At 41.9% G+C, this 22,493-nt stretch overlaps 1 protein-coding gene across 1 annotated transcript in view; it reads left to right on the plus strand.

Annotated features, from left to right (window-relative positions):
• EPB41L4B (erythrocyte membrane protein band 4.1 like 4B) overlaps positions 1–22,493 on the plus strand; it is a 129,175-nt gene that overhangs the window by 67,044 nt on the left and 39,638 nt on the right. Inside the window, exons 3-6 of the mRNA XM_018560667.1 lie at positions 4,436–4,478; positions 11,773–11,851; positions 12,827–12,871; positions 16,047–16,099. Of these exons, the coding sequence (XP_018416169.1) occupies positions 4,436–4,478; positions 11,773–11,851; positions 12,827–12,871; positions 16,047–16,099 (220 nt within the window). The remainder of the gene's footprint in view (positions 1–4,435; positions 4,479–11,772; positions 11,852–12,826; positions 12,872–16,046; positions 16,100–22,493) is intronic.

Genomic DNA, 22,493 nt, shown 5'->3' on the forward strand with positions numbered 1-22,493 from the left:
GTTTTTTTTTTTTCCATTTTTTTTTTTTTTTTTTTTTTCCTACATTTATTTTTTTTCTGGCTTCTATCAAAATTTTCCTACATGCTTCCTGAGCTAGTCTTTTTTTATCTACAGTTATTCAGATCAGTGTATCCACAGCAATAGCTTTGGAGGCCGTACCCAGACTCCGCTGGTCTGGACGATTGTGGGGCTAGCTGAGGTATTGAGCACTGACCCTGATCATAATTATCACACTACTGACTATTAATAACTGCAAAGGTGTATTCAAATGTATTTTGCTGTTTGCTTAAAGTTATTTTTTAAAAGTTAACTGAAATACGTTTTCTTTAGACCCCGTTCACATTGAGCGATTTATCGCGCGGTAATTCCCACGATATCGCGGCAAATTACCGCGCGATATCACGCTCCAATGCAATCCAATGGGGCAAAGGGTCCTGCTGTCGCGGGTCGTGTGTCGCTACAGCAGGACCCTTTTTTTGAGCGGATTTAGCCGCGATTCAAGCTTGCTCAATGCAAGCTTGAACGCGACATCGCGCGGCAAATCTCGCGATGTCGCGCAATATGCAAACGCGCGATTTGCATATCGCGCAGTGGGAACGGGGCCTTATGGTCTATTAAGGGAAACAGCAGTTCATGAATTCTGAAGCAGTTGTGTTATATGCTGCTGCTGCCTACTGGAGGTTTGGACACAGGCAAACAGAAAAAAGTTGCAAGCCCACCACTCTAAAACCCCACCTCTAACAGCAATGCCTCAATTTTGTTGCCAATGTCCTGGAGGGTTGGTGCTTTTTCTTTCATTCTGCTGTTAAAATTAAAAAGCTAGTAAAAAACTATAGTTATACATTTTTATTTAAGTATTTTAACTCAAGATCCTTGATACACTGCTGCTGCTGCTAATGTTGTTTTATTCTTTGCTGTCATCATTCAAGAATTATATGTATTTGACTGATCTCAAAGTAGAAGGAATCAGAATAGACTTATCCTTCGCACAAACTTTGAAGGCTGTACCCAGACACTTTCCAGTCTGTCCAATACTGTTTCTGTTAGCCACAGAGTGCTTTCCCCGTTCAGAGTGGTGGTACAGCCTGTGCTGTGACCCTGTCTTTGAGGGCTCACTCAGTGAGTAAGCCAGTCAGGCTAAAGCATCGGGGCCTACTTGGTAAAGTTGGGTGCCATTTTTCAAATTTCCCTCCTCCCACCATCGTCACTGCGTTAAGAGTGAAGGCTGAGGGATTTATTTCTGATGACATCTACTAGGTGGAGTGCTGTGTGCTCTGTCTGCTCTCTTTCCCACCATTCAGCCTAGAAAAAGCAGCATCACACTGCTGCTCTTGAACCACAAAGTGGATTTTGATCTATGGTTCCATTCCACCTATAGTGACCTAGTCGCCTCTTCAGTACCAGCTACCTGGGTTTGTTGTTACTTGAAACATTGGGCCCAGTTGCTGAATGGCATGCAACACAACATGCCTTCTCATAGATGTAGGGGACAGTCCCGCTGCTAAGGGTGACCTCAGCCCATACTCTCAATGTTTTCTGGAGGTGTTTACCTGGTTTTCCTTGGTGTAAACAGTGCCTGTAATCTTGAACATGGGAACCCACATGGTCATCTGCGGAGTCTATTCAGCTGCATTGGGTGGGGCTGAGGCCTTCCCCACGTCCATGGGGACTTTTGTGTGTGCAGTAAGGTCTTCCTAGTTGTTGATGCTCAGATACTCAATCACTCTCTCCATAGGGGTTATTAGTGTGCTGCAGCACCATCTGCAAAAGATTCTGTCTCTGACCCTTTTGTGATCAGGTGTCACACTGGTTCTACAGCACCTGTTGTCATTTGTGATTCAGAATCCCAACAGATAGGGAAAGCTATTTTTGGGGAACTACAGTCTCCTGCAGTTGACTTGGAAATACAAGGTGTTCAAACCTTCTATTATAGGCCTTGGGTCTTTTAGGGCTCCTACAGCTGCAAACTGTTCCTGTCCTTTTAGGAACAGCCCTTGGAAGTTATTCCCCCAAAAGTGGATCCTTGGTTATGCTGATCCTCCATATTCCCTCTCCTCTAAGGGGCCTTCTGAGTGAGTGAGTCAGTTGAGACCAATTTCCACTGCTCCCTACCCTTCCGGGTTCTTCAAGGGCACTTGTAGTGTTGACAGAACTGGACCATATGTCCCCCCTAGTACCTTTTCTTGGCATCTCCATTGTGGGACATTTGGGTAACCTTCCTGGAAAATGACTCTGATAGCCAGAATTTAGGGGGCCCAACTCCTCCCTTTTACCAGTTGGAGCCCCACAGATGACTTTGACTTAGTATTGGTAACTATCGTTCACCCTCTTTTTTTACAGTGGCTCTCCTTCTCTTGTTTACCATTGGTCTTCCTTAGTCTTACCCTTTGCATCTGGGAGTCTGGATTTGAGGCGATCCTTGGCCTGGACTTAGTTGGACATAACTTTGGTGTTATAAGTTCTTCACCTATGGAAAGGCTAGGAAATTTTCCCTGAGACAAGGTGGTTTCTACACTGGATGACAATAGGGACGTTTCTCTCAATCGCACCTTTTAGAATCACAGTTTTTGCTTTCTGGATATCGCTAGGGTTGCAACTAATATTTATTTAGATAATTAATTAGTTGGCCAAATATTTTTTTCAATTAATCGGATAAAAAAAATGAAATATCCTTAATTTAATATAAAATACTCAAATGGGGTGTTACAAACACAGTTTACTTCAGAATAAAACTGCATGTACAATTTTTTGCAATCGCACCACACTAACGCATGACATTGAAGTGCGTTCCAGTGCAGGCGATCTCACTATGGGTGGGAGGCACGTTTGGAATATCATTGAAATTAATGGCACTGCAACGCACCTCCCACAGCAGAATGTCAGGCCAAAACCATATCTTCTTTCCCACTTTTTAAAATGTTTTTGTAATAATTGTATTGTAAGTACATGGAGCTTGAATAGCTTCCCCCAGGGAATGACAGCTGTCGGTGGCAAGATCCTGCAGACGGCAGCTGAATGTAAATACAGCAGGTAGTGGGCTGGTGCAATAGCACCAACCAACTAATCGATAATGAGAATAGTTGTGAACTATTCTTATTATCGATTAGTTCGTTGCAGCCCTTGATATATCCAACCTGTAGTCTACATTCTGGTGACGGCTTTGTGCACTTCGGTGTACTTTACCACCTGCATGGCAAAAAGGAACCATCACTGGAGGGCTTGGTGATCCCTTCACAGGTCACACTGCAAACCTGTTTCTTACACTCACCATGGGAGATGGCTTGCATCCAGGGGTCCTCTTGGGTATTGGATTATTTGAAGTCAGGCCCTCCTACTGTGGCTGATTCACAGCCTCTATGGGAAGTTCCTCAGAATATCTTCCCTGCTACTGCTCTTAATCAGGTGACTCTCAGGCAAAGTTTCTTCCTCCACATTTCATGGCTGTTGATGCTTTGCTGGATTGTGGAGGGGGTGATACTTTGCACTCCCATGTACTGGATTAGATAGCCAGGCTCTAAACTGTGTCCTTGTGGACAGGTCTGCTCCTCCTGTTGTATTCTGGTGTTGCTGCACTAGTATGGAGTGGCTGTCTTCCCACTCCTGTCTGTTTTGGTCGTGGATGCTTCCTGTACCATTTTTCTCTCCCTTTTGTGAGTCTCTCTGACTGAAGGTGGTTCCACTGGGGTTATCTCCAACTCCTTAGGTCTTTGACAGTCTCCTTGTGGAGGTGTACTTGGTTATATCTTGAGATTGGATAGCTGTCCTAGACATCCCTACTCTTTCTTGGAGCCTTGCTTTGGCTCGCAGCTTCTGGTTGTATGGATTCTGTATTCTCAGAGTTAGTCATTCCCTTTTTGCAGTGATTCTAGTCCTGGCCAAAACCTCCGGTTGATCCACTGTGACCTCCCCTGGGCCATTTGCAGATGCCCTGTCCTGTAGGGAACTTTACATTTTCTAATTCAGATTTGCATGCTGGTCCTTCTGGTTGCTATAGACAGCTCCTCGTTCTATCCTAGATCCATCAATGGCTGCAGGCAGTTGGACTGCTTTTGGACATCTCAACTGTTTTAGAATTTCTGAATTTCCTTGTCCCTCAATGGACGATAAAGAAAATTTAAAATGTTTGTACTTCCTGTAAAATCTTTTTCTTGAAGTCCCATTGAGGGTGTTTATTAACCCTATGCAATGTTTGCTTACAAAACCGAGGCATGACAGTTAGAGGCAGGGTTATACAGGTTTTTATTTTGTTTGCCAGTGGCCTAACCTCCTGTAGGCTGCAGCATATATCCCAATTGTTTCTGAATTTTTGCATTGCTGCATTCCACAATAGATAAGTGCAACATCTTTTTTTTTTTTTTTTCTAAATATAGAGACCTTCTTGCTAAATTATTTTTGTATGCATTTTAACCATTTTTTTTCTTTTTTTTCTTTAAAGCATTGGCTGGACCATACGAAACCCATTAAGAAACAAATAAAAAGTATGTACCTAAAATATTTTGCTTTTTGTTTTAGTTTGAATTGCTTGTGTTTTATCTTATGCTGGTAAAGGCCCGCCAAAGAAATTAAAATATTATATAAAAGATGTTAAACCAGAGCTCCGGGCAAAATGGTTCTTAACTCCTGTAGTGAGGCTACCCCCACAATGCAAGGGTTAAGCCTTCATTTGTGTCTAGGTGCTAAAAACAAAAAGTTGTACTAACCTGATCTTCGGAGACGGCTTGCTCTTAGACAGGTCCCTGGAGCCTCTACCACCCTCTGCTGCAGTAGTCTAAGGATCCTTTAATCATCATGTTCAATACAGTGTATAAGATGGGAGGACGCAGAGGGACATTCCATCGCTGCAGTGGATGATGAGACAGGCTTCAGGGACCAGAGTAGCTGCCTGCGAGCTCCAAGGTTTTGGTGAGTTTAACTTTTTTTAGCACCTAGACACAAACAAGCATTCAGGTAATATTGTATTGTGCACATTTCTCAAAACAATTTGCTTCAAAAGTTTAATGCCCAGTGATGCAGAACATTTTGTATATTTTGCAAGAAATACTATAAAATAGTCACTATAAGGGTAGTCGCATCCCAAAAATAAGCATAGCCAAAATAGTATACCGGGACTTTTAAGGATAAAGAATGTCATAACAATACATTTGTTTCTAAAAACATTGTTTTTTGTATTGGCATTAAATGTAATATATATCATCTCCATCCAACGTTCAGTATGTGTACTTTCTAGACTTGATATCACTAACTACGATCTAAACCTAATGATCCATCTCTAGTGGTTATAACCAACAGGTGTTTGAATCCCCTTGTGCAATACGGTTATTATCATTTCTCAATACATTTCACAGATTGCTCTGCTTTATCAGGACAGCCACAGTTGTGTTTAACAAAAGTAAGCTAAAGCAATGTCCTCTTATCCACCACCCCTGCACACTCATCAGACTAACCCAGTCCTGGATAGGTAACCAGTCCCAATGGTGTGGGGGTACAAAAAAGCAGTGTGGGAAACCTTCCTTATGTGTTAAAATGGGGGATGGAGCCTCTCTGTTGATTTTTGGATACTTTAGAGTCTTGTTCACACCACAAGTGGTGGGTCTGTGCAGGCCGCTTTTTCCAATGCCGCCCCAACCTGCAGACTAGGCAATGGTGCACTGAATCAAAGTATGTACTTTTTTTAGCGCAGCATGATGTGATGCGGTACAACTCCAGCGCACCACGTAGTGTCAATAAAACATAATGAAATGTCACTTGATGTGCATTTTCAATAAAATTCTAACAAAAAAAAAAAGATCAGCACACACCAGCAGCTGTGCGTTGAGCTCAGCTTGCTGGTGTAAACAAACCCTTATTTAAATAGAACAGTGAGCAAAAAGCAGTTTATAATAGGAAGGTATACAATACACTTTTTTGTTGAACATATGAAATATTTTTAAACAAATTTATCAATGTTATGACACACACACTTAAATTTTTATCCCAGAGATTCCTCGGTCTGCAATCACACACACTGATCACCCAAACTGAATATTGAACACTGTATAGGTCCACCCCTTAACCCTTTTGCTGCCAGAAACGTATGCCCTATGTGGCTAGCAGTGGGCCCCTTTAAATACCAGGAGTCTGTTTACCTATTTAAAGCCAACTGTTGGCTTTACACTGGAAGGGATTCTGGCAGCTTTTCCAGGGGCCGATAAACAGTGCCCCCCAACACCCCCAGCTTTGCTTCTCAGGCTCCACTGACCCTCCTGCTTGCCCGGGACCAGCATCCTGGGTGTGGGCAGGTAGCTAGGCGATCTCCCTGCTGAGTAAAAAACAGAAGCTGTGCTTGATCAGCTTCAATGGTCTCCAAAGGTAACATTAAGGGGCCCTGCAAACATGCGTCAGGTGCACCTACATACGAAAACATCAATTGCGTCATATGTTGGGTATCAACAGCAAAAAGTTTCCCAGCACGAATGGCAAACGCACCAACTCATAACCAGCTTTAAAGCAAGGTGCACATGGAAGGGCTTTAAACAGTACAACAGCAAAATGTTTCCCAGCACACTCACCAGCCAGCCTGTACCAGCTTTAAAGCATTTTGCCATTTTCCGTTTGCCATTGGTTTTGCTTGACTGATTTGGTGCAGTGAGACACTGGGGATCTCAGGTGTCGTTGTGATGTGCGGGGTCCCTGGTGTGTCCCAGTGCCTTTTTAAGGAGGTTGGGCTGCCTCCTGGTGAACCTGCACCCAATTTATCTTTTGCTACATATGCTCCAAGATGGAGACTCTCGTAGGTTAGAGTTAGGACCACACTACACAGAGGGGCCTTGGCGAGGCCGTGCGGCTTCCACATATTCTGCAGAAGACGTGTATCTAAAACCTCTGTTTTTAACCTTAGCGGTTAGACAGGGTTTTTTTTTTGCAGGCTGGCTGGTCAGTGTGATGGGAAACTTTTTGCTGTTGTACTGTTTGCTTTACAGCTGGTTATGAGTTGATGAGGGCATTTGCCATTGCTTACATGTTGGGTATCGTCGCGTGCGCCAGAGAGAGAGAGAACAATAATTCTAGGGCCCAAATTCTTGGTTAACTCTAAACGGATGCCTATGGACAATTTGGGGTAACGTAATCTTTAGCCGTTTCATGGGGGCACGCAGTTTGTAAGCTTGGAATGTTAAGCATCTATTTACTCTGCACAACCTTATCTTTTACAAAATATAAAAATGGGTATTCTATTGTGTTTTTATGCACTAAAATAAAGTTGTGTATTTCTTATTGAATTTTGGGGTTTGATAGAGTTGTGCTAATATGTGACATAAACATTTTCAACTGCTATCATTTTATTTTACAGGGTCTCTGATTTTCAGGAAATATAGAAGTGTGTGTGGGTGGGGTTCTAACTAATTTTCAGGCCTATAATAACATATAACATGTGTGCAAAATTGGCTTCGGCAGTGAAAGTGTTAAATGTTGCACACAGAACCCAGATGCACTGTCTGGAGGTTTAACACTGAGTGTTCAGTTCAGCAGCAATCTTCTTCAGAAGTAAAGTTTTTCTCTTTACTACCTGCTGTATACTACAGGTGTGTGTGTGTGTGTGTGTGTGTTTGGACACAGTTTAGTCTCTTACCTGTATCCTGCCCCCCAGCACACATGCCTCACTCCCCAGTATCTATACCAGCAGCATGACACTCCTCCAGTACGCACTACTCTGCAGTTTATGTGCATTAACCTCTCAGTGATCAACTGCCAGAGAAGAGTTTATTCAGTCCCCCAACTTATAAGTGTTAACCCATCAATGACCTGTCTGCAGTGTATGTGATCTGCTTCGAGAGCATAAGCATCAACCCTTCAGTGATGAATATGCAATGTGTGTACTTTAATACTTTAACCTGTCTCAAGCATATACACATTAACCCCTTAGTTTCCAGCCCACACGTGAGTGTTTTAACCCCTTAGTGCCCATTCCTCTGCGCAATGTGACAACCCCTCAACACCCAGTCTTTGGTTTGTGTGTTTTATCACTGACACTGTCAGTCCCCGTTCACTTTGAGCGGATTTGCACTCGAAAATCGTGCATATTGCAGCCTGATATCGCGAGATCTCGCTTACCCAATGATTTGCAATGGAGCTGTTCAATTCTACAGCTCAATGTCGCCTGTAGTTTGTCGCTTGTGCAGGACCCTTTTTTGCGCGGATGTCACGCAATTTTGCTTGTATTTTCATGCAGCCCAATACGAAAGCTTGTGCGATCGTCGCGTGAAAAGTCACGCTATATCGCGCTACTACGATCGCATGGATATCCGCACGAGTTGCCTGTCGCTCAGTGTGAATGGGGTGTCAGTGTTTTACGGTTTACGGTCTACTTCAGTCTGTTTTGTTTGGAGACTGGAATTCCCATGACCAATGATTAGCAGAGTGCTTGATACGAACCAATTTTCCCTGAGTTTGCCCTCGCCGGTACAAAACTTTGACTGACACCCCCCCTCCAGGGCCTCAGGTGAACTGGCTTCACTCCAAACCAGTGCACTTCACTACTTCTGTCAAATTCTTTACTCCTTCCCAAATGATTGAGGATTTTTTTAAAGTCCATTTCCAACTTTGTAAGTGATTAGCATTTATTGTGGTAATGGAGAGGTTCAGTGATAATGTATACATTTGCACATGTTTATGAATCGCATTGCAGGCTTTCCTCCCTTTTTTTTTTTTTTTTTTTAATGAACCTTTTATTAAGCCTAAAGCCTAAAAATTCTGAATTTTCAACACAGGCAAATCAGTCTGGCACTGGGGTTGGATTGTAATCAGGCTGAAAATAGCTCTTTACCCTCCCTGTTATTCATTGTAACATTATCAGTAAACAGTTGCTCTACCTTTTATACACAATACACTGTCAATACTAATGAATGGGAAATCTCAGAGCGAGCTTGTAAAACAGGCAGGCATTTCCATGAGACGATGAAGAGGAAAGCTAACAAAGGGAAGTAAGTTTGTGTGTTCATATACATCAGCTACAAATGCCTACTTCAGGTACACATGGTGTACATTGCTGGCATATGTTTATTTTTTAAATACCTCTGCAAAGGTGGAAATTGGCTTTAAGAAGTGGTCCATTCCTCATTGTGGATCCAGTGATATCCCGCCTTACGGAGAAATGAGAAAACAAACTTACCAGAGCATTGCACCACCTCTGCCTGCCCCTGCTATTCATACAGTTTAGCTGTATGCAGAATCCCCCCACCACTAGCTGGTGTACGGTCCGAAGTAGAAACGCTGCTCACTGGTCAGCGTTGCCATGTGACCATGTTCTGACCAAATCTGATTGTTTATTCAGATACATTCACACCAGTGGCCTGCTCAAGGTCCTTTTTATAGGGCTCTGGCAGTGCTCATCCTGTTCCTCCTTGCACAAAGGAGCAGATACTGGGCCTGCTGATGGGTTAATGACCTTCTGCGGCCCTGTCCAGCTCTCCTAGAGTAACTGCCTGTGTCCTAGAATCTCTTCCATGCTCCTGAGACTGTGCTGGGAGACGCAGCAAACCTTCTGGCAATGGCACATATTGATGTGCCATCCTGGAGGAGTTGGCATGTCTGTGCAACCTCCGTAGGGTCCAGCTATCGCCTCATGCTACCAGTAGTGACACTGACTATAGCCAAATGCAAAACTAGTAAAAAACGGTCAGAAAAGATGAGTAGGGAAAAAAATGTCAGTGGCCTCCACCTGTAAAACCATTCCTGTTTTGGAGGTCATCTCATTGTTGCCCATCTAGTGCACCTGTTGTTAATTTCATTAACCCCGAAGCAGCTGAAACTGATTAACAACCCCCTCTGCTACTTAATTGACCTGCTCAATATCCCAAGAGTTTCATTGACTTGATGCTATACTCTGATTAAAAGCGTGTTCTTTTAATTTTTTGGAGCTGTCTACTATGATTTCAAGCCTTGGGCTCCCAATCCTCACTGAATGATCTCTTCTGTTTTGGAGTTTCCACCCTGCCCTACACCTTCCTCTTGTTGATGACCATCCATTTTGTTCTCTATACCTTTTGTTTTTTTCTTTCTATCGGGGTTTCTACCAGTTACCCCCCATCTTGAGGGTTGACAAATTTCTGCCTAAAAAAGATGTTTGAGCCTGGTATTTTTCTTCTCTAAGGGGAGCAAATCTGTTTATATACTAGTATTCTGAAATTTTGTTCTGTCTCCATATGTTGGCACTTTTTTTGCTGTGAGCTTAAGCACATTATTGCCTTATGCCTTCTGGCGCCAATTACCCTTTTTACTGGTTTGTCTATAGATGTTGCTAGTTCCCTCAAGCTTTTCTTTATTTTTGTTTTTAACTGGCATCTGAAGTTCAAGTATGCCCTGTTATGGTTAACTTGACAGTAGATCTCTGATTTGGCAGAATACCTCTTGTATAGCTAATTTAATGTCACATGCACTGCATCACTCTTTATTAACTGCCACATTAAAACTGGCACTTTTCACCAACTCTTTAAGGGCCTGTTGACACACACGACGTCCGTTTTCTGTGCTGTCCTGATCTGTACGCTCCTGCACTAAATATGCATCCCAATGTATCCCTATGTGTTTTATGGGCTACAGTTCTCGCGTGCGCAGTCCGTTCAGGCTACGACAGAAAAAATACTGCATGTCACATTTTGTCCGGTCAGGAAACGCACAAACGTGGCGAGAACGGAAACGGAACACAATGCCGCTAAGCACAACATTTGTTTTATTCTTGCTCCACTTTTTATGATGTCAGAGGCAGTCGGAGTGGGAGATAGACACAGGTTGGGGTAGAGGTAAATACATGAACTGCAAACATTTTAAACATGCCCATTACCTTTTGCATGAACATACAAGTAAAGGCAAAAAATGTATCCGGGTGAGCTCGCAAATCCTCATATATAAACTCCAGAACTGACCCTTGGAGTCCCGGAGCCTCAAGGTCGGATGTACCCAATAAACACGTCACCTGCAAGCTCGTTCTCTGCAGATTGCTGTAGCCAGCACCATCAACATGCCTGCAAACATGTGATACATGTCTGATCACCAGCTTTACATACACAAAGGGAAGTAGATGTTACGAGAGGGCGGAAGTGACCTCAGAGGAAGAATCTGCATACTGACAGCCCCACGGCTTGAAAAAAAAACAAACTGTCATCCGGACCGAAAACACGTAAAAAACGCACTGCATGAGTAGCACCGCGTCTGCAGATCCGCACCTGATCCAGACCTGATCAGGACCTGAAAATCATGTGAACAGGCCCTTAAAGGATACATTTTGTGGAGGCCCACAAAAGAAACTTTATGGAATGAAGGCTTGTTCACACCAGATGTAGTTGTGATGCAGTCCATTCAGTTTGGCAGCTGCATCAATCGCGTCACAATGCTTTCCAATGGGATTTCTGGTGCTCTGATTACACCAGAGCAGTCAGTTCCGATGCAGTAAGAAAAAAGCTTGCTTGCCATACTTTAGCTGCACCTGATGGCAATGGAACACATTTAAAAAAGCATACAAATGCAGTGGACTGCACGGAATCCCATTTTAAGCACACAAAAAATGCAGCGGAACGCATCACACTGCACCTGCGCAGACACGCACGGTTTCTATGTAGTTATGGTGCATTTTATGTTTAACTGAAAATTAGTTTGACTTTATAGAGTTTTATTTATTAGTCATAGTATTTTTAGCAGAACCACGTGATAGGATTGAACATATTAAAATGTAAACCGTAATTGCATAATTAACAATTTTTGACTGTTTTTATGAGTTAACTTTTTTTTTATTTTTAACAGTTGGTCCTCCGTATACTTTGCACTTTCGAATTAAATATTACTCCTCCGAACCAAACAATCTTCATGAAGAGTTTACAAGGTATGTAGTATATACACCACAAATTTGTCAGCATTTTACAAGTGAGGTTCAGTTGTTCATGTTTTATTGGCATTGATTATTGAATTACAGTGAATGTAGTATTTTTTGCAAGTAGACCTATAAAGTCAAGACCCTTAAAGTCAATATTTCATAGATACACTTTTGGGTGCAATTACATCCTTTAAAGAAAACTATGGGGAGTGTTTTTCCTCATAGTTCTCTTTAAGGTCACGGGGAACATATACTCCAGTGACCCGAAGCTGAGAGCCACCGCTCACTGCAGGGAGACGATCGGGAATTGAGCAGATCGGTGCATGTTTCTGCTCACTTCCCAATCAATAGAGCCGACCTGTGACAGCTTCTCTGTCACAGGTCAGCTCTAACTATGAGGATGAGTGGAAATCACTCGCCTCATAGTTTTCCTTTAAGTCCATGTAGATAGGTCTCTATCATCTTTGCACCCTGTCAGTCGGCATTCACCCACCCTTGCTGCTCTGCTGTCTGGAATTAATTGTTGAAATAGTGCAATTCAAAGCACTAGTTTAACTGGGTGTTGTCTGTGATAATTTAAGCCATAGCACTAGATAGTGTTGCCCAGTGGTAACCCACACACAACACAAACAGTGGAACTTTATGGCAGAGGTAAAGCTGTAAAGCAGTATCTTCCATGCCTTCAGAGTAAATAGTACATTTTTCTTTTTTATACTAGGAAAAACCAATACTAGATTTCAGACGGGGGTTGAAAGTTTTTCCCACAGTATATATAGCTGACCGGGTCAGTTCTAAAAAAAAAAAAAGTGTCAAAAAGTAGACTTGGGCTCGATTCAGCAAGCTGCCCTGGCGTTAAAGATACTTTAAAGTTTGATTGCACATGCATATGATTACCTCCAGGGTGTATTTCAAATAATGTCATTTACTTTTTGTTTTTGTGTCCCATCTTCAGAAATATACTAAAATGTATGTGTTTTATTTAAGGTATTTATTTGTACTACAGCTTAGACAAGATATTCTTGCAGGAAAGTAAGTACATTTAATGTATTATATATGTGTAAATTAGATGCTTCATAGACGGGAGGAACTTGTGTGTGGCATATACTCATATAAGCAGACTTTAACAATGAGTATACTTTTAAAATACATTTTCTTTTTTAATATAAAGTATCTACATGAAAGAAACGCATATAGGGATTATCAAGGGTCCTGCTATTCTAAATTTCTTTCTTTTTTCTTATAAAATTGTTGGCAAACAAGTCCTCTGAGTATTATTGGAAATTCAGCATCCCCAGGGACACTTCAAAATGGCATGCTTCCTATGCAGGATACATTAGTTGACAGCACCTGTCATTGTATCATGCACATCCAAGGGGATTCTTAGATTGCTGTCTTTTATGTAATACCAAAGAAAATCTACCGCTTCTTCCTCTTCCTCAGAATGTTTCCTTTTGTGTTCAGGGCTCATAGCATTTAAAGGCACTAAATCAACAAGCTATAAAGAACAATATAGCTATTTTTTGTGAACTGATTTTTCCAAAAATGTTTAATGCGATCTACACAGGTTCTTTTTTTTGTTCTATAGTAAACATTAATCTGCCAATCAGTTAAAAAAGCCTAAGGGGGTTATTCACAAAGGAGCCAAAGGATCCAGCCGTAACTTCGGCCGCCGGAGCCCTTCGATTCAGTCAAACCGAAGCGCTGCTGTACGTACTATTCACTATAGACCGTACAGCAGCCGAAGGCGGCCAAGCGGCTCAGCGAAGTGACAGCCGAAGCGGGGTGAACGGCCTGCCGAAGGCCAGCCTTTTGCTCCGCAAATGACAGCTGAGCCGAGCTAGCCGTGATCTCACGGCTAGCTCCGCCCAGTTGTAATGACAGATCAGCGTCTCGAAATGACCTGGGGACACTGAACTGTCATTGAACAATAACTGGTCGCAGCTGGCCGTGACATCACGGCCAGCTCTGCCCAGTTGTTTATTGACTGGGACCTGGTAGAAGATTCTAGCAGGTGCCGGCCAATAAGAAACAGTTGGGCAGAGCTAGCTGCCAGTGCTAGCTCCCCCCAATTGTTTTGTTTTTTTCTTTTTTTTTAAATATTTTTTTTCAATTTAACTATTTGCATTTGTAAAAAAATGTTAACCTTTTTTTATTATTATTAGTTTCACTGATTTGCTATTCTGCTCGGTACCACGGAGGTTGGTGCTACATAAATCCTGAATAATAATAATTAGGGATATACCGATATGGATATCGGTGCCGATACCGAGTATTTGGGCGAGTACTCGTACTCGGCCAAATGCTCCGATGCCTAGCCCAATACTTCCTGTATCAGGAAGCTGGTCAGCGCATCATTACATGTTGCCCGGTTTCCTGATTGGCCGGGAAGTGGCTCCATGCTCTCTCGTCACTTGTGATGAGAGAGCATGGAGCCGTAATGCCGGGCTTCTTGATTGGTCGAGAGGCTGGCCAATCAGGAAGCCGGGCGCCGTGTAATGACGCAGCGCCCGGCATTCTGATTGGCCGGGAAGCTGGCTTCATGCTTCCTCGTCGTCTCATGACGAGGGAGCATGAAGCCGGCCTCCCGGCCAATCAGAAAGCAGGGTGCTTCCTGATTGGCCAGCCAGACGGCTCCAGCTGGGTTCCAGAGGAGGGCCGCGTTCTGGCTTGAGAGACCCTTGGGGTGACAGGCTGGACATACCAAGGTAAGAGGGGACAGACTTTCTTGTTAATCGGGAAGCCGGGTGGCGAGTCTTTACACGCTGCCCGGCTTCCCGGCCAATTAGGAAGCCAGGTGGCGAGTCATTACACGCCACCCGGCTTCCTGGATGGGACTTCCGGTACTCGGTAATTGGTATTGGCGAGTACCAAAAAAAAATATCGGTACTTGTACTCGGTACCAAAATACTGGTATCGGTGCATCCCTAATAATAATAAAAGGCATTTTTCTCTATAGTCTATTGAGGGACAAAACTTGATAATCAAAGCGACACTAAACTCAGGAGTTAAATCTTAAAAATGCATTCAAATATCCTATTAACAAAAATTTACCTTATTTGTGCATAACTCAGCTGTAGATCTTCTAATCATCTCTGAATTTGTGCTGACACTGTCCTTCCTTCTGGAGGGTGGCTACTTTTGTTCCCCATGGTCCCTGTGTGTGTTGTAAATTAGGCATTGCCCCAAGCTCGCTCCCATGATGGAATACAATCTCATGTTTAGTTTACTAATTTGTATTGTGATTGAAGTCCATCACGGGAGCAAGCTTGGTGTGGTGGCTACTTTACAACACTAGTCCAAGGTATATCCCACCGCACTCCTGACCGAAAACAAACCCAAACTTGGGTGGGTGCCGTTGCGACCGCAGATGTCTCCACCAATAGTACAAAATAGATAAATGGTCACTCGCACTCCAACGATGCAAAGTCAATACCTTCAATAATGTGATGTATCCTTCCACTTAAGGGGAGTTAGGGCAAAAAACCTGGGGACTCAGGGGGTAAAGAAGAACTTCGGACATTCTAAAAACTTTCCCTTGCAGTGGGTCTACCACTGTACTGCATGGGTTATGTGCTTCTTTTTCTCTAGGGGCCAAGATGACATCAGTGGTCATCTTGGCCCCTAGAAAAAAAAGAGCTTGTAACCTTTGCGGGTTATGGAATGTTTTTAAAATTCCTGGACCATTTTCCACTGAGGTATGCATTTCCATCTTTCTTATACGTGGGTGGCTCTACAGAAATCCACAAGATGTTTGATACACAAGGAGAATTTCCAACATTGGATTAGCTTTACAATTGCCCTAACATTGTTCTACTTGTAAAACAAAATTGTTCTACCTGTTAATCAAAGCTAAACCTTTTCAAATGCATTTCTAATACTGTATAGAACAAAAAACATCTTGGCCACCTTTCAAATATTAGTGGCAACATGCATTTTTCCTTTCACAATTTTTTTGAGTCACAATGTTGGTATAACATTTGTGTAAGAGCAAGATTAAGACAAATGCATGTACAAGTAGTTTAAAATATAGGTTTTTTTTTTTACCCCATTGGAATCCTTAAGTATATGAACATAATTGACAAACGTAATGTATGCTTTCAGCATCTGAACTATCAAAATCTCTGTTTTCTATTACTGATCATCTCAAGATGATGTCTTGAGATTGAATATAATGGGTGCTTTTTTTTCTTCTTTTGTTGTATAGATTGAAATGTCCATATGAAACTGTTGTGGAATTAGCAGCTTGGTGTTTGCAAGGTGAGTAGATTGTTATTGACTGCTGACTTATTGTTTACTCTATACATACCTTAAATATAGCTGGAAATTGCCACCTTCTCATGCAGCAAGAAAACACTATTGGGCTTAAGTAGATTAACACTGAATTAAAGCTTCTTTTTATGGAGCTAGACACCATTTAAATTTGGTATTTATTTTTAGAAAATGTAATTGGATTTTCTTAAAGCAATAATTCTTTGACTTTTGGTATATGCTTCTGTTCTCTAAGGCATTAAAGTGACACTAAAGTTGTTAAATCTAAAAAATGCATTCAAGTACCTTAATGCACCCATTATGACCCATAAGTATGATTCCTTATGGGTCATACCATATCCCCAGATCGCTATTAACAATACCGTACCTTATTCGTGCATCACTCATCTGTAGATCCTCAAATCATCTCTGAATTCCTACTGACACTGTGTTGTAAATTATCCAATGCTTAAAGCTCACTCCCGTGATGGACTACGATCTCAAAATTTGTAAACTAAATATGAGATCGTAGTCTATCACGGGAGCGAGCTTGGAGTGGGGCTACTTTACAACACACACAAGGACGAAAATTAGGGAACAAAATTAGCAACCCTCCAGAAAGGATGGAAAGTGTCAGCACGAATTCAGAGATGATTTGAGGATCTATATACAAGTGATGCACATTAACATTTTGTGAAGGTACTTGAAGAATGCATTTTTAAGATTTAGCTCCTGAGTTTGTCACATTAAGGTGTCCATACACAGAGCAAATATAGGCTGGTTCTTGATGAACTAGCCAAAATGTTCTCCCTGGGTGGCCCAGTCAGTGGTCTCCAACCACACATCCTTCAATCTGAAAATCGCCAGCCACTGTCAGAATACAAAAGCCAGACAGGGAGAATTCCCCTACACACACTGTTTAGCATGGATGGAGGGATTTAAAAATGTACTAGTGTAACACTAGGCAAAGGCACAGCCCCACCTTGTGGCTGTATCCCTGCTCATACTGAACAAGTTCAGTTTGGCTTAGTGTTGGATATTTACTGCCTTGCTATTGTACTCTTTGTGTCATACCATATCCCCAGATCCAGATAATTCACTTTCTGCATTTCTGTTTCACTGCTATTTTTTGGGCACAGACATTATGCATACAATAATAATGTAGCAGACAATATAGTGTCGTAGTCTGCCAGTAATACATCAGCACACTTGAGTATAGAAACATGGGGTAAAGGGCTCCATGAGGGGAGGAGGGAAATCAGAAGGTGATGAAGGGAGGTAGGGGTCAGGGGGAAGGTAGCATGCAGGAAGGGTAGTGAGCAACTGTGGCCACTTGGGTATCTAAGTATAAAAGAGACAGAGATCAGGCTTCGGAGGGATAACGTTTTCAGTCCAGGCATACCAGATTGGAAAAAACGTATCTATGCAGTCTGCCAACCTGGCTTCAACCTTTTTCATGAAGAATGGCCTACGTGACTCTGTACTTAGTTTCACCAACAGAAAGGGTTTGCACTTAAATTATAGTTTGCTTCACTTCCATGAGGGCAACATGAAGAAAAAGTGCACTTTGAGAAGGCCCGTTAGATGGACATTAAGGAGGGCATGATGTGCTCGGGGTGCTAAGGTAAAGCCTAGCAGGGTTGCGGGATATTACCTCAGTCCAAAATTTGTTAACTATGTGGCACATCCACCAATTATGAAACAATGTTCCCATCAGACTACATCCTCGAAAACAGAAAGGTGAGTAGCTTGTTGCACAATGACTAGATCGGGCACCATATACCATCTTGAAATGACTTTGTATTTCATGTCAACAGCTGAAACATGTGAAACAGGATTTGGTTATAGACCATATATGCTGCCAATCCCCCTTGTCTAGGTCTGAGCCAAAGTCCATTTTTCCACTGGTGGGTATCGTTAAAGAAAAGTGTATCGGTCGCCTTTTTGTTTTGTTTTTCCTCAAAGTAGGTGCTAGAATTTCTATAGATATCAACCTCCTGAAAACTTTGTAGAGCAAGCCAGGTTTTGCTGCATGCTTATATTCCGACAAGAAACTTGCTGACAGAAGTAGAGAGAGGAGACAATTAATCATTGAGCTGCTGTGCCTTCATTGTCCATGCACAGGTTGAGGACAAAATATTGCTTAACCACTGTAGAGAAAGTGAGCAGTGAGTTCACTAACCCGTGGATTGTGTAACTTTCAGAACTGGCTAAACAAACAAAAAAACATTTGGCAGGTAAAACAGCTCAAACACACGTATTTCAACTGTATATATAGCTGTTTGCAATTATAACCGGTTACAAACAATATTATGGGGTGCTGTTCCCCTTATGCTGTGTAAGCATATGTCACAAAGCTGATATAGTTTTATAGATGAGTGAAATTTCATTTGCAAACAAATGTGAAGGGAAGCTCTAAGAACATGTTTTAGAATAATCAGTCACAGTGCAGTACACACATTAACCCATTAAACCGTATCCATGGTTACTGTAAACGTTAAGCCTAACATATAGTACAGGCATTGAATCATCAGTCTATCTAAAAAGCACCTGGCTGCTTGGTAACAACCAGTCATAAACAGTGTGGTCCAACTGCTTTGGATGGATTTTGTGACATGGCCTCTCAACTTATGCTTTCCACAATCTACAAAGGGTACAAAAGAGCTCCTGGACAACCATAAGAAATAGAGTTCCTGTATAACAATAAACAATGGCATAAGTAGCACTGCCATTATTGTTTGCTATTAGCTGTCATTCTGATATCCTTGCTGAAAGAACACTGAGGGGCCATCAGCTATTGCTGTCCATGTTTCTTGAAGTACTTTTTGCTCACATAGTGGTGGACCCATTCTAGACATAAACCATGAATCTGTATGAAGAATTGTGGGATACAAAAGAAGAAATTTCAGAAAGCTGACTTTTAGTGGCTTTGTGTAAGGCCTTGTTGACACCAAGCAGACCATGTTCATCTGACCGAAGTGCAGCCGATGTATGGCTGATTTTCAGCTGATGTACGGCTGAAATCAGCTTACTGAGCCATAGTGAATAGCAACGTTGTTCGGTTCACTTCGGCTGGGTTATTCACTCGGCTGCCTCTGGCAGCTGAGTGAATAGCCCTGTTAGTTTTTTTTTACAAACTTTACAGCGTTAATTCCCACTTCCTCATTTACTTAAGAATTCATCATAACTGTTCATAAATGTTTCCCCCCTTTGCCATCCCTGACCATGTGACTGAGGGGGAGATTGTGTGGTGCCTATTCACACAGAGCATTGGATGATTTTCACTGAAGATTTGCCATGTTGCTTTGTCTGGACAAGCACTTAGTCATTTTTCTGTATGATTCTGAGAAGCTATTCAACTTTTTAATACTATTTTAAATGTGAAGCATAATACTATTTTACATGTGAAGCATGTTATATTGTACACTATCTAAGAAATAATGACCATATCCTTTGTTTTTATAAAAGCTGCTGCTGAGTCAATATTCAATGAACTTTATATTATAATAATTTGAAAAAAAATCTAAATCCAAAACTTTTTTCAGTTTACCTTAAAGCCACTTAATGTGCCAGAAAAGATGGAAAAAAGGTCACAGGACTTTTGTAGCATTGCTTTCATTACGAAGTATGGGCTTGAGAATAGACAAAACGCGTTTCGAACCTGAGCTCTTCCGAATCTGGAAAGGACATAGGCCACCCGCCTAATTAGCTGTGGGCTGGGTTTGCCTGTGCCGCAGTTTCAAGTAAACAAAGGGGCAAGGTACTTATGCTGACATAATTGACCACATGGCCATATTAGGTCACTGTCATTCTATGAATTCAATTCATGATTCAGGGTAGATTACAAGTATGTGTTTAAAATGTATAAATACCCGATAACAATTTACACTAGCGGTTTTACAGACATGCTGGGCACAACCTTCAGTTATCCCTTGAAAATGTTTAAAATCTGAGGACTGCTTTTAATATCCTACACAATCTGGAATGCGTAGGTACTTTTTGGGGAAAAGTGATGTAAAGGGGAACTAACCCTCTAAAGTCGTAAAGTAAGTGTAAACATTTAACCCTTTCACTGCCACCGACTTAAGGCTTATGACAGAACAAAAACAGTAACCAGAGGGGGGACAGCAGAGCATGCTGCCGGTGCCCAGCAGAGTAGAGTGGGCTGCAGGCAGCTAGTATCCAGTGACAGGCAGGGCAGAGAGATTCAGGATGCCGTGCAGAAGATCAGCAAATATGTTTAATATTTGTCAATCCTTTACTGAACAAACACTGGAGTGATCAATTCTGATCACCTCAGTGTTTATTCAGCATTGAGGAGATAGTAAACTCTCCTCAGTAATTAAGAGGAAGCACTACAGATCACTTCCTGTTCATTCATGTCTGGGGACATAGTAGATGCTTTCTATGTCTTCTGTCTATGAATGGGCAGGATGATCTCTGCATACAACACTTCCTGTCATTTTTATAGCTTGGGACATGGCAAAATACTATTTTCATTTTTAGGGAATGGGAAGCAGGTGCTCTGTACTGAGTATTTCCTGTTCAATGAGTGCTGGAGCTGCAGAGGAGGAGATTTGAGGACTCTGTATACTTAATCTCTTTTTTTTTTTCTATTACGAAAGGAAAATAGCAGGGGTCTGTTTTGACCCCTAGTGTTTTCCCAAAGCCCCCTGACAGTAATGTAAAAAATAATAATAAAAAAAGTAAATAAAAAAAAGTAAAAAAAAAGTAACACACACACACACACACACACACACACACACACACACACACACACACACACACGCTGTGGTGAGTTGTTTCAACATATCACAATGTTTTATTTTTATCCTTAAAATAACATTAATTCAACTATGTGTTGCACCGCGTAACCGTGCATTGTAATATGCTACATTATATCTCAACACAGCACTGCAGATCAGGTGTTACACATAGGTGTGAGTTTTTACCATATCACAAGTATTTGGTATTAACTCAATAGCGTTTTATCTTTTAGATTTAGTAGGGCTGGTAATGATTAAAATTTTCCTGTTCGATTAATCGAAAAAACTTTTAACCGATTAATTTCGATTAATTATAACGCACCTACAGATCCAACTACATTGGCCTATACACATACAGCACAGCAATGAAGTAATAAAATGAACTAGTATCACACTAATCCAGCACGTTATTAATCTCGGGTGCCCCACTCAATATGGCCGCCGCTTGAGTGGGGCAACTCAGAATAATAACGTGCTGGATTAGTGTGATCCTAGTTCATTTTATTACTTAATTGCTGTGCTGTATGTGTGTGTGCGGAGGGGGAGTTAGGGGGGGCTGGGGGAGAGCACCCCCCTGGAATGATGGCAGATAGCACAGGAAGCAATGGCTTCTTTGCTATCTGCAGACTTTTTTTTATTTTTTTAGTATTCTGCCAGTTGCAGTTGTCAGAATAAAAGAAAAAAGGCATACAATTGCATAGCTAGATTCCTATTGGCTATTGCACTTTGCAATAGCCTATAGCAAAAGCGGCCGGGAGAGTTAGCCGACAGAGCCACTTGTGGAAGGGGGGAGGAGTCCGGTGACGTCGCGGATATCGACGGAAGACCCGGAAGCTGGCGGAGAGGTGAGTACGGATCAAAAGAACTTTGATCGATAAAAGAATTAACGATTAATCGAGGGATTAATCGTTAATTTCCGCAGCCCTAAGATTTAGTAATCTTGTAAATTATGCTTTTTGTGTGATCTAATAATGATTTTAGTGCATTTTCATTTAAAATATTGATTTGATAAACATTTGCACATGACCTACAAAATTTAATAGCACCATCTTTATATTCTACTGGTATATATTCTATATATATTCTACTGGTCCTCTGCTTTCAGACAATGTATGGTTTGGGGGGTCTTTTACAAACTGTGAAAGCTGATGTTGAAACTTGAAAAATGTCAAAACTGGTCTGGCCAGCTGAGGTTAAAAGTGTAAACTAGCCTGGGGGAAACAACCTACAACAGTACGTTTTAACTCATGATTTAAGCCTTTGTATCCAAAAAAATAAGTTAAAACTGTTTAAAAAGTGTAAGCTGGAGTCGAGCTTTAGGTTGTTGCTTGCTTTGTTCATCAAGGAGATTTCAGTGCAGAGCGAATGGCATTGTCACCCTGTTACAGGAAGTGAAAACCCAACAGATCCACTGGCAGGATCAACAGGTTATGAAACCGTTTTAGGACCTAATCAGACAAAGTCCATGCGGTACCGCGCAACGCACCTACCGTGCGTTAACAGTGTGGGAGGTGTGTAGCATTGCCATTCATTTGAATGAGACCCAAAATGCACCTCCCACCTGCAATGTGCTCGAACACGCCGCAATGCATAGTACTGCAATACCGTGCTTTGCGTTGCGGTTGAAAAAAATTGTG

Source organism: Nanorana parkeri, unplaced genomic scaffold, assembly GCF_000935625.1.
Source record: "Nanorana parkeri isolate BGI_ZX_2015 unplaced genomic scaffold, ASM93562v1 scaffold471, whole genome shotgun sequence".
NCBI lineage: Eukaryota > Metazoa > Chordata > Amphibia > Anura > Dicroglossidae > Nanorana > Nanorana parkeri.